A 14,429-nucleotide genomic window follows, 5' to 3' on the forward strand; every position below is an offset into this window, starting at 1 on the left:
TGCGGACGTTCGACTCCGTTGGCCGAGACATCTAGCCTTTATATCTATGGATCATATCCCTATGTATGACATGAGCACCTTCTGCGTCACCTTCCTTCTTCCGGTTGCCTCAGCCCGCAGAGAGCGTGAGCTGTGGAAACGCCACTCTCTGCCTGAAAACAACCACAGAAGAAGAACTCCCGGAGGACCTCCACACACCACAGAAGAAGAAGAACCAGGAAGCTAAGGTCGGTGGAGAGGATCGACCAGATGGAGGGTGAGTCTGTTGTGTTTTTTATATATATATATATATATATTCTGCCCTAACCCTCTGGATGCAGGGTCCCTCTGATCAGCTGTTGATCAGCCCTAACCCTTACCTTAACCCTTACCTTAACCTTAACCCTTTGAGAAAGACGACATGAACTAAGTTAAAATGAGAAAACAGAAGAGAAAAAGTGAATTGACAAAGTGCAAATGAATGAAGGATGCAAAATGAAGTGAAGTCTCTGTATTTGCAAGAAATGGTTTTCAAAGAGTATAAGCTTATAACCTGAAGTCTAAAGGCTGATGTTGTATATTCTATCTCTTCATGAGCCAATAGACATTTACTGTGTAGAAAACCAAACAATAAAAGGCTGAAAGTTCAACTTAGTGCAACTACTAGCTTCTGTGTTTTTTCGTAGAAAAATATCGTTATCATACATTCTAAATCTAGCCTTCATATTTAAATAGATACTGTATGTGTGAAGTAAAGTGATTGAATTGTGTAGGAACTTTACCAAACATCCAGAAATCAATTAGAAATCAATCTGAAACAAATCACAGTTTCACAATTTTTTAAAAATGAGCTGGTGTTGAGATTCCAGAAGGTTGTTGGTTTTATGCACCTCTCTGTCTGAGGGGGGGCGGAGACAGAGGAAGTCCTGTCGGTTGGATTTCCACAGCCTGGGTCAATGGCGATGGAATTTATGAAGATTTCTTTCTGTTCAATAATAAAATCCAGTTTACTTTGTTCTCAGGTGAGTCAGGTGACATCAAGATGAACTCAGCAAACAGGAAGTGCTCTGCTGTCACAGGAAGTGCTAGAAAGATCAAAGATAACGTGGCCGACTGGCACAACCTGATGCTGAGGTGGGAGAAGCTCAACGAGAACGGATTCTGTGTCGCAGCGAATATCGTCAACATCAAACTGTGAGTTTCAGTCGGATGAATTCATCACATACAAGTACATGTAGGTGACATGTTTAGATGATGTGTACATGTAGTAGACATGTTTAGATGATGTGTACATGTAGTAGACATGTTTGGATGATGTGTGCATGTAGTAGACATGTTTGGATGATGTGTGCATGTAGTAGACATGTTTGGATGATGTGTGCATGTAGTAGACATGTTTGGATGATGTGTACATGTAGTAGCCATGTTTGGATGATGTGTACATGTAGTAGACATGTTTAGATGATGTGTACATGTAGTAGACATGTTTGGATGATGTGTGCATGTAGTAGACATGTTTGGATGATGTGTACATGTAGTAGACATGTTTAGATGATGTGTACATGTAGTAAACATGTTTAGATGTGTGCATGTAGTAGACATGTTTAGATGATGTGTGCATGCAGTAGACATGTTTAGATGTGTGCATGTAGTAGACATGTTTAGATGATGTGTACATGTAGTAGACATGTTTGGATGATGTGTACATGTAGTAAACATGTATGGATGATGTGTACATGTAGTAGACATGTTTGGATGATGTGTGCATGCAGTAGACATGTTTAGATGTGTGCATGTAGTAGACATGTTTAGATGATGTGTACATGTAGTAGACATGTTTGGATGATGTGTGCATGTAGTAGACATGTTTAGATGATGTGTGCATGCAGTAGACATGTTTGGATGATGTGTACATGTAGTAGACATGTTTGGATGATGTGTGCATGTAGTAAACATGTTTAGATGATGTGTACATGTAGTAGACATGTTTAGATGATGTGTACATGTAGTAAACATGTATGGATGATGTGTACATGTAGTAGACATGTTTGGATGATGTGTACATGTAGACATGTTTGGATGATGTGTGCATGCAGTAGACATGTTTAGATGTGTGCATGTAGTAGACATGTTTAGATGATGTGTACATGTAGTAGACATGTTTGGATGATGTGTGCATGTAGTAGACATGTTTAGATGATGTGTGCATGCAGTAGACATGTTTGGATGATGTGTGCATGTAGTAGACATGTTTGGATGATGTGTACATGTAGTAGACATGTTTGGATGATGTGTACATGTAGTAGACATGTTTGGATGATGTGTGCATGTAGTAGACATGTTTGGATGATGTGTACATGTCGTAGACATGTTTGGATGATGTGTGCCTGTAGTAGACATGTTTAGATGATGTGTACATGTAGTAGACATGTTTGGATGATGTGTGCATGTAGTAGACATGTTTGGATGATGTGTACATGTAGTAGACATGTTTGGATGATGTGTGCATGTAGTAGACATGTTTGGATGATGTGTACATGTAGTAGACATGTTTAGATGATGTGTGCATGCAGTAGACATGTTTGGATGATGTGTGCATGTAGTAGACATGTTTAGATGATATGTGCATGTAGTAAACATGTTTAGATGATGTGTGCATGTAGTAGACATGTTTGGATGATGTGTACATGTAGTAGACATGTTTGGATGATGTGTGCATGTAGTAGACATGTTTAGATGATATGTGCATGTAGTAGACATGTTTAGATGATATGTGCATGTAGTAAACATGTTTAGATGATGTGTGCATGTAGTAGACATGTTTGGATGATGTGTACATGTAGTAGACATGTTTGGATGATGTGTGCATGTAGTAGACATGTTTAGATGATATGTGCATGTAGTAAACATGTTTAGATGATGTGTGCATGTAGTAGACATGTTTGGATGATGTGTACATGTAGTAGACATGTTTGGATGATGTGTGCATGTAGTAGACATGTTTAGATGATGTGTGCATGTAGTAGACATGTTTAGATGATGTGTACATGTAGTAGACATGTTTGGATGATGTGTGCATGTAGTAGACATGTTTAGATGATGTGTGCATGCAGTAGACATGTTTGGATGATGTGTGCATGTAGTAGACATGTTTGGATGATGTGTACATGTAGTAGACATGTTTGGATGATGTGTACATGTAGTAGACATGTTTGGATGATGTGTGCATGTAGTAGACATGTTTGGATGATGTGTACATGTCGTAGACATGTTTGGATGATGTGTGCCTGTAGTAGACATGTTTAGATGATGTGTACATGTAGTAGACATGTTTGGATGATGTGTGCATGTAGTAGACATGTTTGGATGATGTGTACATGTAGTAGACATGTTTGGATGATGTGTGCATGTAGTAGACATGTTTGGATGATGTGTACATGTAGTAGACATGTTTAGATGATGTGTGCATGCAGTAGACATGTTTGGATGATGTGTGCATGTAGTAGACATGTTTAGATGATATGTGCATGTAGTAAACATGTTTAGATGATGTGTGCATGTAGTAGACATGTTTGGATGATGTGTACATGTAGTAGACATGTTTGGATGATGTGTGCATGTAGTAGACATGTTTAGATGATATGTGCATGTAGTAGACATGTTTGGATGATGTGTGCATGTAGTAGACATGTTTGGATGATGTGTAGATGTAGTAGACATGTTTGGATGATATGTGCATGTAGTAGACATGTTTAGATGTGTACATGTAGGTGACATGTTGGATGATGTGTGCATGTAGTAGACATGTTTGGATGATGTGTGCATGAAGTAGACATGTTTAGATGATATGTGCATGTAGTAGACATGTTTGAATCATGTGTGCATGTAGTAGACATGTTTGGATGATGTGTACATGTAGTAGACATGTTTGGATGATATGTGCATGTAGTAGACATGTTTGGATGATGTGTGCATGTAGTAGACATGTTTGGATGATATGTGCATGATGTGTGCATGAAGTAGACATGTTTGGATGATGTGTGCATGAAGTAGACATGTTTGGATGATGTGTGCATGTAGTAGACATGTTTGGATGATATGTGCATGTAGTAGACATGTTTGGATGATGTGTGCATGTAGTAGACATGTTTGGATGATGTGTGCATGTAGTAGACATGTTTATATGATATGTGCATGTAGTAGACATGTTTGGATGATGTGTACATGAAGTAGACATGTTTAGATGATATGTGCATGTAGTAGACATGTTTGGATGATGTGTACATGTAGTAGACATGTTTGGATGATGTGTGCATGTAGTAGACATGTTTAGATGTGTGCATGTAGTAGACATGTTTGGATGATGTGTACATGTAGTAGACATGTTTAGATGATGTGTACATGTAGTAGACATGTTTGGATGATGTGTGCATGTAGTAGACATGTTTGGATGATGTGTACATGTAGTAGACATGTTTGGATGATGTGTGCATGTAGTAGACATGTTTAGATGATGTGTGCATGTAGTAGACATGTTTAGATGATGTGTACATGTAGTAGACATGTTTGGATGATGTGTGCATGTAGTAGACATGTTTAGATGATGTGTACATGTAGTAGACATGTTTGGATGATGTGTGCATGAAGTAGACATGTTTAGATGATGTGTACATGTAGTAGACATGTTTGGATGATGTGTGCATGTAGTAGACATGTTTGGATGATGTGTACATGTAGTAGCCATGTTGGATTGTGTCTACAGGTCTCGGAACAAACAGCAGCAGCTCGTGGATGAGCCTTCCTCGTCTTCCTCATCTTCATCACCTCCAGCTTTGGAGCTGCAGGAAGAAAGCAGCAAACTTCATGACATCGTCGTCAAAATGGTGATTATTTCCTTTGTCATAATTTATGATGTCACAACCCATGAAAGAATTGTACCATTATTTTCGATTAGTTAGGAATTGATAATTCACTGAAGAAAGAACCCGAACCCAAGTGCTTCTCTGATTGGCCAATGATCTAACTGGTGATTTGTTGTCTTCTGACATTTGATGTCTCGTTAGGTTGCCATGGTGACAAAGATGGAGCGTCTGATGACATCACAGCGAGGCATCCGGGATCTGGAGGAATTTCAGTTTGGACCCGAAGGAAGAACATGTCCTCTATTTCACACGTGGAACACGGAACAGTTTGGTGAGTGGTGTCATCAGACTCACCTGCACAACATCTGGATGACCACCTGCTGCCAGAATCACATCTGGAGAAGAACAAGGTTCAAGATGCATTTTGTCGTTTCAGAATCCTCCTCTGGCTTCCTGTGGGAAGCCTTCAGTCAGGAGCTGAAGTTAAAGCAGGCCGTCCTGCAGGAAGTCGCTCACACTACAGACCCGGACCTGGACATGGTCTTCCTGTCCTGCTGGCTACATCAGCCCTACACCCCCCCCCAGACCCGACAGACCCTGGAGGCTCTGCTGCTGGAGACTGGACACCGCCCACTGTGATGTCATCACCTCCAGGTGTTAGCGTAGATGTGTGAAACAATAACCGTGTTAATAAAGTTCTATTTATTCAGTTACTCAGTATTTCATCAGTTACCCATCATACAAGCACCGAAACACAAAGGATAAATAATTAAGTAATAAAGTGTCACCATGACGATTCATCCACCATGAAGTCATGAAGAATCATCAAACACTCCATTAGTTTATTGGAGGAACAAGAAACAAGTATAATGATCAATGTGACAAATTAATAGTTTGATTTCCTCCAAACTGTTTTGTCCATCTAACTTTGACTTAAAGTTTGAAAATGTTTGTGAAGGTATAAAAAGTAATAAAATAGTGCAACTTTTTAAAACTTTTTTTATATTTATCTACATATAAACAATCGTTTTCTATTTTACATCAACCAAACACAGAAAACAAAAGTTAACAAATTTACAATCATTTCTAAAAACCAGCAACCTTCTGTCGAGCAACGATGACATCACGAGAGAACTGAGATGAGTATGGCAGCTCAGAGGGGTCATGCCACAGCTTCATCAACTCCATCACAAATAAATGGGCAATGGTCTGTATTTATATAGTGCTCTTCTAGTACATGAAATGATGCCATAACTAAAGTTTGATCAGTCAGAACTTCAGGATCAATACTTTGTGATTGCTGGTGTTGCTCTGCCTCTGATCAGAGAGAGAGAGAACGTCTCATCTGACAGGAACAGGTTCAGGTCTGATCCTGATCAGTTCCTCTCAGGTGCAAAGCAACACCTGGAACCACAAACAGCTGTTCATTATACCCACTATGACAATGTCCATGTTGTCCTGAAGGGGGGGGGGCACCCTGTGTGACTCACAGCTGCAGCACTAACGAGCTCATGCGACCTTACAAACACCGCCTTACAACTCTAGACTGGGCTCGGTTGGGCTCAGTCCAGATTCTCTTCAGGGTTTAGTTTGGTCTGATGCCTCGATTCCCAGCAGGGCCTGGACCGCCTCCAGGGGGACCCCTTCTTGAGTCTGGATATGCATAGTGGTCCCATCTGGCCCACTGACAATGACGATCCCGTCTGATCCGGGTTCTGCCAGCTGGACTGCTAGCCCCTCCGTCTCAATGTAGATCTCCTGTCCCTCTTTCAGTTCTTTGGCTTCAGATGCCTCTGTGGTGCTGGACTGAAACAAGTCCCCCTGCTGTGGCTGAGAGGAGGCCTGTGTCTGGACTGTGCTGGACTCCAGAGTCTGGATTGTTGCAGACCCGGTTGTCTGAATCAAGGTAGACCCAGGTGTCTGGACTGTGCTGGACTCCAGAGGTTTTGTCTCACTTCCGGGACTTGAGCCCAGAGCTTCCTCCAGCTCCTTCATCTGGGCTGCGATGGCAGATGTACTCAGGGCCTGGTCCTGGCCCACTGGCAGAGGCCCCTCCCCCTGGTCTCCTGGAGTCACCTCCATAGGTGTGTCAGGGGGTGGAGCCTGGGTTGCGGGTGTCTTAGCAGAGGCGGAGCCAGAGGCGCTGCAAAACCAGAGAAACACATTCACACTTCAGATCAGAGCATCTGTCACCCTGGTCCAGGTGTGAAACTATGGAACGAGATTCTGACCAAAACTCAACAAACTAAACATGTCGCACAAATCCCCCCCATTGTTAACACAGTGAGGTTTGAAATGACAAAACATCATCAACACACTGATTCATTCTGTTTGGCAAATACAAAACCACCCAAACAAATACACTACAAATTAATAATTGATGGTTGAAAAACAAATGGACTTGCGCATACAAAGGTAAATCCCACATTTACAAAAATTTGTCCTATTTTACATCTCAAAATGTATATAGCAATAAGACAAAAAAAAGAATCAATAAAAGCGGTGTGCAGGACTCGTTTCATCTCCAGAGTCAAACCATAGACGCCTCTAAATTTGGAGGGAGCCCGTAACAGACCATAACGATTTATGTTGAAACGGCCCAAAGAGCCTTTTTCATATCTCTCTACTAAGTGAGAATCAGTTTGTGGAGTTTTGGAAGATTCTAACTTAATAAGAAACCAACACACATTCAGAAACTTCTCCCACATGTCTCCATGGGATCCCCTGGGTCAGCTCACCTGAAGTCAGCACTGCTGGTCGACAGTTTGGTTCCATCTGGAATCACCAGAGGAGACACAGAGACCAAGCTGGAGTCTTGAGAGGAGGTGATGGGGGTCACAGGGGTCACAGGGGTCACCGTTTTCCCACCTTGAACAGAAAAGTGAAAAGTTAGAACCAAACCCAGTCCAGCAGGGGGCAGCAGATGTAGTATCTGTACCTGTTTTGTGCGTCTCTATTCCGTTCTGGTGAACTGGAACGCTGTTTTCCATCTTGAATCTCTTCGACGGCGGTAGCATCTTAGAATTCTGGGAAACATATTTGGATTAAATCAGGGATACCCATCACCTGCCATTGGTTCTACAGTAAAACAGGTCAAAGAAAAACAGACTGTTTCTAGAACCAGACTGAAAATGAACCCTGTACTCAGAACTGAACGTCACCAGCAGCCTTACCTCGATGTATCGAACGTTCTTACTGGTCAGACTGGGAGAGGGAGATGCCCCAGGAACCGCCCTCATCTTGTTCACCTCATCCAGGATCCCGAGAGACCTGGCCACCTGAATCACACAGTCCAGTTCAGATTCACCCACAGTCGCTCACAGCAGATCGCAGTAGCTCACAGCAGATCGCAGGAGAAACTCTCACCTCCATGTTCCTGACCTCCAGTGCCGCGGCGCCCCCTTGTGGACTGATGATATAATCCTGAGCGGCTTGTTTCACATGAACCTGCAGAGACTCGTACTCACGGTAGATGTCTGGAAACCGAGTCCGAGCAGGACCACCGCGCTCCACCTACAGAGGACACAAGACAGATCCGGACTCAGGATCTGGACTGAAGCTGTGACATACACCAGATTTCTGCAGCACGACGGAGACAAACTCCAACACAACACATGACACATCTGGAGTCTGTGCAGGGAAGAAGCATACACACTGGACTGTGTACCAGTGTAATATTAGCGTGTGTTTTATTAGCATGTACCTTTGCCAGCAGCAGCTCCCACAGACTCAATACTTTGGTCAAACGAGGAAGAACGATGTCCATCAGCTCCTCGTCCTCACACTGCTCCACCAGCTGTGAAGAACAAACCACTGTCACGGAAACAACAACTCACACACCTGTATGTGTGGGTCATTACATTAGACCTGTAAACAAAGACTTTACTTTGAAAGTCCGTGTCTTCACTTCCTTCCTCTTACCTCTTGCAGTCGGTCTCGTCTCCTCTCCGCCTGCTGCTCTGACGTTACCATGGTAACACTAAGCTTTGGAGGTCGACCACGTCGACCACGCCTACTGACAAGGCCCACTGCCACCTGAGAGAATTGACCAATCACATTAACTGATTATTAACCTGATTTCAGCAGAAAGAGTGAATCTGAGGAAGTGAACCAGTTCATCACGTTGTGGTTCAGATCTGCACAGCTGTGATTTACTGCAGGTCTGGGATTCTGGAAACGTACAGGTGTGATTCACCCAGTTGACGTGAACTCACTTTAGGAGGCGGTCCTGGTGGTCGGCCCCTCCCTCTGCCCCTCCCTCTTCCCCTCCCTCGGCCCCGGGGTCGGCCGGGGCCTCGGTGATGGAGACCCCTGAGTCCTGCCGCTGCTGCCGGACCCCCCTCCACCTGAACACAGGAGAACATACAGCAGATTATAACTAACATGTGTAACTAACATGTGTAACTTACATGTGTAACTAACATGTGTAACTAACATGTGTAACTAACATGTGTAACTAACATGTGTAACTAACATGTGTAACTAACATGTGTAACTTACATGTGTAACTAACATGTGTAACTAACATGTCTAACTTACATGTGTAACTTACATGTGTAACTAACATGTGTAACTAACATGTGTAACTTACATGTGTAACTAACATGTGTAACTAACATGTGTAACTAACATGTGTAACTTACATGTGTAACTAACATGTGTAACTAACATGTGTAACTTACATGTGTAACTAACATGTGTAACTAACATGTGTAACTAACCCGTATGATCAACCTGTATAACTAACCATGACATAACACCAGACACACACACCTGTGACATACACAACATAAAGAATCAGTGTAGGGTTTGCGATGGTAAACAGTTCCTCTGTGTCTATCACACTGAGCTCTGCACCAACAGCATCAAACACTTATTAATTGAACCCAACCAATCAATCAAATGTTATTTGTTCTTATATTCACCAATCACAGTTTGTCTCATAGGGCTTTAACATGGTGAGACATCCTCTGTCCTTCACCCTCAGCAAGAGTCAGGACAAACTACTAAAAACCCTTTTAACAGGTGAAGACACGTAGAAACCTCAGAGAGACACATGTGAGGATCCGTCTCCCAGGACGACACAAGGGACACAGATGTGTAGAGGAGAACATCATCAGGAGAAAGGTTTCAGCAGCAATGATGAGGGGAAACATGTTGAAGGATAACTTCAATACTATATGTGAAGCAGTCCTGCTGCATCATAGTCTGCAACCCAGACTGAGTTCACACATGTGTCCGATCACACTGTGTGTGTGTGTGTGTGTGTGTGTGTGTGTGTGTGTGTGAGTTAAATAACGTATATAATCGGTACATAGACTAACACGTTAACGACAGCTCTGATTGGTGGACAGGTCTCTTACTCTGTTTGTTGCCGTGGCAGCAGGTGTGTCCTCCGTCTTCTCCTCTGCGACAGTGGTCTCCGGTGATTGGCTGCCCTCTCTGACTGGCGGGGGGGTGTTGCTAGGCGGGTCGCCAGGGGGGTCAGGGTCTCCGTGGGTCGGGTTGAGTTTATAGTGCCGGTTCAGGCCTCCAGGACCGATGTAGGCCTTATCGCAGGTCTGGCAGTGGTGGGACCTGGACTTGTGGCTGTAGGTGAGGGAGGTGGAGGGGGCGGGGCCATCCTTCCTCACGCCCTCCTCCTCCTCCTCCTCCGTGCTCATCTCAGAGTAGTCGTCAGAGTCGGACTGGTGGCTGTCAGCAAGGTCCTCTGTCTTTATGAACTTGTAATCTTTGGCTTTGTACTTCGGGGGTCTGGAGACCCGACCGGATCGAGTCTGGACCTTCGCCACCTTCTTCTCCTTCTTCTTTAACCTCTTCTTCAGTTTGTCTGTTTCTCTGTCCTTCACCGCCGGCACCACAGGGGGGGCGGGAGGTTTGCTCACGGGGGCAGAGGGGGCGGGTGTGATGGTCGTCAGAACAGCAGCTGCTTTGACGGGACTCTTCCTGGCGGCGGCCGGCGTTCCGCTCGGGGGTTTGATTGGCGGGATGCTGACATTACTAGAAGTGGGCGGGGTCTTAACAATGGAGGTGGCCAATGCCCTGACGGAGGTGGGGGGGCCAGCAGGTTTCTGACTCGGACCAGAGGCCGTGGCTGTGGTGTGGCCCGTCAGCTTGTGGACCAATGGGAGCAGCGAGCCGACCACGGGGACCGGGCTCTGCAGCAGCAGCTGGATGGGCGGGTCCCCGGGACTCTGCTGCAGGAAGAACTGCTGACCCTCCTGACCAACCACGGGCTGCAGGTGGATGATCTGAGCACTGCTCAGGCTGCCATTGGCTGACAGCTTCACCTGAGGAGGATTGACACACACAGTCTTCTGCTGCAGGGTGGAGCCGGACTTCACTTCCTGTTTGGGAGGAGCCTTGATCTGAATCGTGACGGGCTCCGACTGAAAGGACAGAAAACCAGAAGCTGCTTAGTCTCAGATCCTCCATGGACACTGTGGAACCACTGAGACGTGTCATTGATAACAGATTTCATATTCACTGGATCCTCAGGTATAATCAATAGAAGTCAATTCCATAAGAATATTTGAGTTGAATAAAACCAGTTGATTTAACCTAAAGGTTTGAATTCTGACTGAGTATTAATAAGCAAACATACGGGAACATCTGGAGACACCAGGGGTCTCGTTAATACTCATCACTGCAGGATTATTAAATACAGAGACAGACATGATGTCCTCAATCTATAGACTTTAACAGAATTATCATTAGAAGCTGGTGTTGGTCCTGGGAGCTCAGAGATCACAGATCTATAGAATCTAGATCAGCTGATCACCACTGCACCTCCTCATCCCTGACCCGTCTCCTCCTCATCCCTGACCCGTCTCCTCCTCATCTCTGACCCGTCTCCTCCTCATCTCTGACCCGTCTCCTCCTCATCTCTAACTCGTCTCCTCCTCATCCCTGACCAGTCTCCTCCTCATCTCTAACTCGTCTCCTCCTCATCTCTGACCCGTCTCCTCCTCATCCCTGACCAGTCTCCTCCTCATCTCTAACCCGTCTCCTCCTCATCCCTGACCCGTCTCCTCCTCATCCCTGACCCGTCTCCTCCTCATCCCTGACCCCTGACTCGTCTCCTCCTCATCTCTAACTCGTCTCCTCCTCATCTCTGACCCGTCTCCTCCTCATCTCTAACTCGTCTCCTCCTCATCCCTGACCAGTCTCCTCCTCATCTCTAACTCGTCTCCTCCTCATCTCTGACCCGTCTCCTCCTCATCCCTGACCAGTCTCCTCCTCATCTCTAACCCGTCTCCTCCTCATCCCTGACCCGTCTCCTCCTCATCCCTGACCAGTCTCCTCCTCATCTCTAACCCGTCTCCTCCTCATCCCTGACCTGTCTCCTCCTCATCCCTGACCCCTGACTCGTCTCCTCCTCATCTCTGACCCGTCTCCTCCTCATCTCTGACCCGTCTCCTCCTCATCCCTGACCCGTCTCCTCCTCATCCCTAACCAGTTCTTTATGGTGATCTCCAGGTCGCTCTGTTCACCTGATGGAACAGCCCTGTGCACCTGATGGAACAGCCCTGTTCACTGCAGACCTTCTACACACACTCTTCCTGGAGGATTCACACAGTGTTAGAAGATATTGTTAAAAGCTAAAATGACTCAGCTCTGCAACTCCACTGTTTAATGGAATCTAAGCCTGATATATATATATAAATAAATAAATATATATATTTTGTATTGAAGGTTCGTGTGGAACAGTTTTGTCGCGCGAGCAGAACTAAAGCTGTTGGTTCTAATGTTGTTGAGCTGGATCAATAATCTTCAGTTCAGCTCCTCACGTCTGCATCTCCACTTTCCCGTCTCCAAAACGTTGTTTGCTTTTATTAATCCCAACGTTTGCGTGAGAAGTGGCGTCCGCACGTTTCCAGCCACGTGTTGTGCGGCCGCACGGTTATCGATGAGACCCCCGGGTCTGCAGGGAGCAGCAGACACAGGAAGTGACGTTTTAACTCTGCTGCAGAGGTCATGTGATCATGTGTACATCACCCGGCACTGTCGTCAGCTGAACATCTGGATGTGAATCAGTGTGGTCACATGACTCAGCTGTAAGAGGACGGAGGTGATGGAGGAAGCAGCAGAGGAACGGAGATCTGGTCTCCACCTGTGAGGAAGTGTTGAGTCACTCAAACCTTTAAAGGTTGAGATGAACTTAGATCTTTGATATGATCACAACTGAGCTGCGATGGAAACTTCTCAGAAACAGATTCTGCATTTCCACTTTTTCTGATTTAGTCTGGTTTGAGTCAATCAACAATAACAAGTTTTCAATATTTAAAATAATCGAGAAACTGCAGATTAATTGACAGCGCAAAACATTTGTGGATGTTCACATTAATTCAAGAATTAACCCTTACCCAAGAATTGTTTTTCCCCCGTTAGGCATAAATCTAATCTGCTAATAATCGCTAATGAAAGCTCTTGGTGGTGGAGGTAATTACCGGAAATCTTTTGTTTAATAACCTGAATATAATCGTCATCACGCGACCGACCCCTTGTTGGAGAACCTGTGAGAGAACATTGCTGGACTGGTGCTGTGACAGGTGAGGACACCTGAACATCTGTCTGAGCCAGATGTGGCTCCATGTGTGACCCACCTTCTTCTGGACCACCTGCACTGAGCCGCTGGTGTGCAGGACCACCTGCTGGGCGACGCTCTTCAGCTGCTGGGAGGCATTGTTCTGGGTCTTGAGGTTCTCCTGAGGAACCTGCTGGAGAACCTGGACCTGCTGCTTGGACTTGGTGACCTGGTTGATGACCTGCTGCAGCTGGCTCGGATCCAGGGTGGCGTTGTGGACCGGGGTGGTTCTGAGCAGCTGGCTCTGCTGGAGCAGCTGAGCCGCCTCGGTGTCCGGGACCTGGACGAGCTGCTGCCGGGTGAGTTGCTCCAGAAGGAACTGCTGCTCCTCGGCCGTCAGCCCGGAGCCCTCCACCAGGCTGCCGTCCGGCTGCACGTAGATGATCGTGGTGTTGCCCAGGTCCGCAGCCGGGTCCGGGTCCGGGGCCGGGTCCGCAGCCGGGTCCGCAGGCGGGTCCGGGGCCAGGTCCGCGGGCTCTGTGCCCACCACGATGCTCTGCTCCTCCGGGCTTCTCTGTAGGAAGTCCTCCAGCGGAGCTCCGGACCCGGACCCGGCCTGGGAGCTGCCCGCGGAGAGCCCGTTGAGTTCCCCGGGCTGTGGGGCCTGGGCGGCGGGGAGCTGGGCCGCGGGCTCCGGCGGTTCTGCGGCTCTTATTGTTCTGATCGGTCCGCTCTCATCCTCCTTGTCCGCCATTTTGGCTGCGAGGCTAACAGTTAGCTTAGCTCAGCCTGGGAACCAGTCGGTAGCTCCGGTCCTCCGGAGGTCGAATCCGGTGGATGAAGTCGAGCGAGCGGCCACGTGGCTCCGCGGGGATCGAGGACGTCTCTACCGGCCGCGGCACACCGGGAGCAGGGCCCGGTTCGCGGGGACTTTTCAACTAGCCTAGCTTAGCCACCGCCGGGGCAGAGACTCGGAATGCACGGAGCGGATCCGCGGACCGGATTCAGAAGTTTAACGGGAAAAATGTGAATCGTTGAATAAATGTGTATTTTACATCGTT

The 14,429-nt window shown here is 46.2% G+C and overlaps 2 protein-coding genes across 2 annotated transcripts; one reads left to right on the top strand and one right to left on the bottom strand.

The window, feature by feature from the left end:
• The first annotated feature begins 165 nt into the window (after positions 1 to 165).
• cinp (cyclin dependent kinase 2 interacting protein) lies at positions 166 to 5,554 on the top strand. Its single transcript, XM_061083114.1, has 5 exons — positions 166 to 256; positions 1,002 to 1,173; positions 4,742 to 4,862; positions 5,043 to 5,172; positions 5,278 to 5,554. The coding sequence occupies exons 1-5, from the start codon at positions 250 to 252 to the stop codon at positions 5,478 to 5,480; spliced, it is 633 nt and encodes a 210-aa protein (XP_060939097.1). The 5' UTR covers positions 166 to 249; the 3' UTR covers positions 5,481 to 5,554.
• znf839 (zinc finger protein 839) lies at positions 5,529 to 14,331 on the bottom strand. Its single transcript, XM_061083113.1, has 10 exons — positions 13,448 to 14,331; positions 10,205 to 11,230; positions 9,056 to 9,187; positions 8,763 to 8,876; positions 8,545 to 8,637; positions 8,208 to 8,354; positions 8,015 to 8,119; positions 7,780 to 7,867; positions 7,580 to 7,709; positions 5,529 to 6,984 (listed from the first exon to the last, which is right to left on the bottom strand). Exons 1-10 carry the CDS (start codon positions 14,120 to 14,122, stop codon positions 6,420 to 6,422), a joined length of 3,075 nt encoding a protein of 1,024 aa, XP_060939096.1. The 5' UTR covers positions 14,123 to 14,331; the 3' UTR covers positions 5,529 to 6,419.
• Positions 14,332 to 14,429: the final 98 nt, after the last annotated feature.

The sequence above is a fragment of the Limanda limanda genome, chromosome 12, assembly GCF_963576545.1.
Source record: "Limanda limanda chromosome 12, fLimLim1.1, whole genome shotgun sequence".
In the NCBI taxonomy this organism is placed as follows: Eukaryota; Metazoa; Chordata; class Actinopteri; order Pleuronectiformes; family Pleuronectidae; genus Limanda; species Limanda limanda.